Source organism: Cebus imitator, unplaced genomic scaffold (assembly GCF_001604975.1).
Source record: "Cebus imitator isolate Cc_AM_T3 unplaced genomic scaffold, Cebus_imitator-1.0 Scaffold234, whole genome shotgun sequence".
In the NCBI taxonomy this organism is placed as follows: Eukaryota; Metazoa; Chordata; class Mammalia; order Primates; family Cebidae; genus Cebus; species Cebus imitator.
Genome location: NW_016107549.1, coordinates 2,881,058 through 2,885,656, shown reverse-complemented (window position 1 = coordinate 2,885,656; position 4,599 = coordinate 2,881,058). Strand labels below are relative to the sequence as shown.

The 4,599-nt window shown below is 52.7% G+C and overlaps 1 protein-coding gene across 3 annotated transcripts in view; it reads right to left on the bottom strand.

Annotated features, from left to right (window-relative positions):
* Positions 1-4,599, bottom strand: part of ELAVL3 (ELAV like RNA binding protein 3) — a 29,309-nt gene that overhangs the window by 7,364 nt on the left and 17,346 nt on the right. For 2 of the 3 annotated variants that reach the window (XM_017497723.2, XM_017497725.2), the window contains exons 2-3: positions 3,772-3,991; positions 3,340-3,443 (exon numbers count right to left, since the gene is read on the bottom strand). In XM_017497723.2, coding sequence (XP_017353212.1) covers positions 3,340-3,443; positions 3,772-3,991 — 324 coding nt within the window. The remainder of the gene's footprint in view (positions 1-3,339; positions 3,444-3,771; positions 3,992-4,599) is intronic. The other variant, XM_017497724.2, reaches the window with a different exon arrangement.

Below are 4,599 nucleotides of genomic sequence, written 5' to 3'. Positions count from 1 at the left end.
AAAAATAAAAAAAAATAAAAAAAAATAGTGAATTGGAAAATGAACAAAATACATAGAACAGTTTGAGAGTAACTTGGGGGTGGGTGGGTGGGGGGTTCTGACTGATGCGATTTTGTGCACCTGGGGTTTTCCAGAAAAAAAAAAAGACAATCACATCAGCCACTGTCATGTCCATAACAGTGATTTTCACCACCACAGCCACGCCAGGTGAGGTGGCTCACGTCTGTAATCCCAGCATTTTGGGAGGCCAAGGCGGGAGGATCACCTGAGTTCAGGAGTTCGAGACCAGCCTGGCCAACATTCTGAAACCCCATCTCTACTAAAAACACACAAATTAGCTGGGAATATTGGAGGGTGCCTGTAATCCCAGCTATTCGGGAGGCTGAGGCAGGAGCATTGCTTGAACTCAGGAGGTGCAGCTGCAGTGAGCTAAGATTGTGCCACTGCACTCCAGCCTGGGTGGTGACAGAACGAGACTCCGTCTCAAAAAAAAAAGAAAAGAAAAGAAAGAAATCATGTCCATGTATTTGATGGTTTTCTCTTCTTTTTTTCTCTCCCATGGGGCTAGGAGCTGTGAGGGTACTTGCTATTAAATCAGATCTGGGGTTGAGGGATTAGATTTGGGAATAAGATCCTGGGCGAGCTTTGGAGGTCCAGCATCGTGTAAGACACAGGGGAGGTTTTCACAGGCCTTTCCCATCCCTCCGTGACATGGGCTTCCCAAAGGCAAGTACAAGCCCAATTCCACCTACACCCCACACTGGGATGGGGCCTGGCCGGAGGCAAGCAGCTGGGGACATTTTGGGCAGCTCCCAGAGTGCCCAGAGTGGACTGACCACGTCACACATCACACAGGCAAAAACACACAGGGACAGACTCAAGGCCATGCAGTGCTGCCCCGCTGCACAGCCTCAGAGACGAAACCAGCCAGAGGGGACACAGGCCACTGTCACATTCTCCGCAACATTCAGGAGGGAGTCTCAGAGAATTACAGTAAAGGTCGTAGAACCACACGCCCACCACACCACAGCACAAGCACACGATGTCACACCCAGTCCCGCAGAGCAGGGCATAAGTAGACACACCCACACCACATCACTGTGACACACAAACATCCTGCCAGAGCCAGATGCATCCCTGAGGCTCTACCAGGTCACACCCAGAGCTAGAGTGTCACATGCACCTGTCAATAAACACCTCATCCTAGGCCAGGGGAGGTGGCTCACACCTGTAATCCCAGCAGTTTGGGAGGCCGAGGCAGGCAGATCACTTGAGTTCACGAGTTCAACACCAACCCTGCCAACATGGCGAAACTGACTCTCCACTAAAAATACAAAAATTAGCCAGGCATGGTGGCAGGCGCCTGTAATCCCAGCTACTCAGGAGGCTGAGGCAAGATAATCGCTTGAGCCTGGGAGGTAGAGGTTGCAGTGAGCCAAGATGTCATCACTGCACTCTACCCTGGGCAACAGAGGGAAAGTCTGTCTTAAAAAAACAAAAACAAAAAAATACTTCATCCTACAGACACATAGGGATATACCCAAAGTCCTTTTTGTCTTTTTTTTTTTTTTTTGGAGACAAAGTCTTGCTCGCCAGGCTGGAGTGCAATGGCGCAATCTCTGCTCACTGCAACCTCCGCCTCCCAGGTTCAAGTGATTCTCCTGCCTCGGCCTCCCAAGTAGCTGGGATTACAGGCATGTGCCACCACACCCAGCTAATTTTTGTATTTTTAGTAGAGATGGGGTTTCACCATGTTGGCCAGGCTGGTCTCGAACTCCTGACCCTGCCTTGGCCTCCCAAAGTGCTGGGATTACAGGGGTGAGCCATTGCGCCTGGCCCCGAAGTCTTAAATACACAGATCCGCTCAACGGCAGCCACTCTATCTTTTTTTTTTTTTTTTTTTGAGACAGGGTCTTTCTCTGTTGCCCAGGCTGGACCGCAGTGATGCAAACATGACTTACTGCAGCCTCCATCTCCTGAGCTTAAGCTGAGCCTCCCTGCTCAGATTCTAAGTAGTTGGGACTACAGGTGCAAGCTGCCATGTCCAGCTAATTGACTTCTTTTTTTTTTTGAGTCAGAGTTTCACTCTTGTTGCCCAGGCAGATGTGCAATGGCGTGACCTTGGTTCACAGAAACCTCTGCCTCCCTGGTTGAAGCGAATCTCCTGCATCTGCCTCCTGAGTAGTTGAGATTACAGGCATACGACACCACGCTTGGCTAATTTTTTGTATTTTTAGTAGAGATGGGGTTTCTCCACGTTGGTCGGGCTGGTTTCGAACTCCTGATCTCAGGTGATCTGCCCGCCTCAGCCTCCCAAAATGCTGGGATTACAGGCGTGGGCCACTGCTCCTGGCCACAGCCACTCTTACAGACACTGTGTCCCACAACCATCATGTCACAGCCAGAGCCACAGGGAGTCACGGGACACCTGGATCATAAACAATGTGTCTCACAGCTCAAGATGACACATGCACATATATACACACATACACACCCACACAAACATACACACGCATACACACGCACACGCGCACACACACGCACACATACACACACGCATGCACACACACATACATACATATACACATGCTGCACTCAATGTCACTGGGGTCTGGGGTCCTCATGCCCTGGGGCTTCTGGGTCTAGTTGGCCATGAAGGGACCCACTGGGTCACGACTTCACTCCCCCCAGCCCAATCCCCGCCCCCCACATCAGGAAAAGGAAGAGATTCCTGCACCTCTGTTCCCATGTTGAACTGGGGGCCAGATGGGCTATCCCTCCACCCCAGCTTCCTCCAGGGTCCAAGAGCAGATTTACAGGGCGGAACCCAAACACCTCCAGGCAAACCCAGAGAGGGGGGTTTCCATGACGATTCCCCCCCAGGGAACCTGGGCTTGCTGGGTCCCAGCTACAGCTGCTGAGAAGGGCGGTCATGGGGGATGGGCCGCCCCTAATCCCGCCCTCCCAGACCCTAATTAGGCTCCAGATGGCAGATGGGCCCCCCACCCCCATTTCCATGACAAAGGCAGGGATGGTACCGCTCACAGGACCCTGGTCACTCTGCGCAACCTCCAGGGCCTAGCTGACTCCCTGAGCCTCCGGAGATCATGGAGCTGGTACTGTCCCCATTGACAGGTGAGGAAACTGAGGTTTAGAGAGGGAAAGCCACTGCCCCTCACCCCAGCTGTGAAGACTTGGAGGGGAGATTTGAGCCCCTCTGGGGATGAGCCCTGAAAGGCGTGGACCGTGGATGTGTTGGGGCAGGTAGGTGGCAGTGGGGGTTGGGGACAATTGGTTGGGGTGGGTGGTCGTGGGGGGATTGGGGAAGGAGGCACCAACCTTGATGGTCTTCGTCTGTAATTTGAGGCCGTTGAGGGTGTTGATGGCTTTGTCTGCATCATTGGGGTCAGAATAGTTCACAAACCCGTAGCCAAGGCTCTGCCCTGTGGGCAGAACCAGAATGATGACCTTCCCACCCAGCCTTGACACCTGACAGTGTCCCTCCAAACCCAGGCCTGAAAGACTGACCCCTCCCCACCAAGATCCCACCTTTCTGTTTCTAGAGGACACCTGCGATCCTAGAGTCCCACCTGCCCCCATCGCTCCTGAGACCTTCACCTAGGGGGCATACCCATGTCGCCATCAGGTTCCTAGACCACCTCCAGCCTCAATTACCCCTGAGACACCTCAGCAAGTGGCCCATCTGCCCCCATCACCCCTGTATTTCTGAGGCTGCCAGCTTTGTTCTCCCCCCAACCCCAGCAGCCACACCTGTGATCTTGTCCCGAACCAACTTGCAGGACTCAATGTCCCCGATGCTGCCGAAGAGGCTCTTGAACTCATCCTGTGTCATGTTCTGGGGCAGGTAGTTGACGATGAGGTTGGTCTTGCTGTCGTCAGTGGCTCCATTTGTACCAAGGAGTGGCCCGTTGGGCAGGGCCGGGCCGGCCGGGCCCCCCCCCACCTGAGACTCCATGGCCCCCAGTATCTGCTGGAGATAACAGGTCGCATCCACTCACCGCCCAGTCCCCACACCAGGGACCTGCGGCAATGAGTGTCTTGCTGGTGATGAATTGGTCGTGTCTTAAAGGGGCTTCAACATGGGGAGGGGTCACTTTATTATTCTAATTATTGGAATAATGATGGGATTCCATATATTGGAATAAGCACTAGGGGAAAAAATAGCACCTTATGTTTTTACTGCAAGAAATCCCTTATATAAGTACGGCAAACAGAGGCCCAAAATCAACCTGTGCATTTACAGAATAATAAATGCTTTCATGCCAGAAATGCTTTCCAGCCCGGCACAGTGGCTCCTGCCTGTAATCCCAGCACTTTAGGAGGCTGAGGTAGGCGGATCACCTGAAGTCGGGATCCAGACCAGCCTGACCAATATGGAGAAACCCCGTCTCTACTAAAAGTGCAAAATTAGCCAGGCGTGGTGGCACATGCCTGTAATCCCAGCTACTTGGGAGGCTGAGGCAGGAGAATCGCTTGAATCTGGGAGGTGGAGGTTGCAGTGAGGTGACATCGCTCCATTGCACTCCAGCCTGGGTAACAAGGGCGAAACTCAGTCTCAAAAAAATAAAATAAAATAAA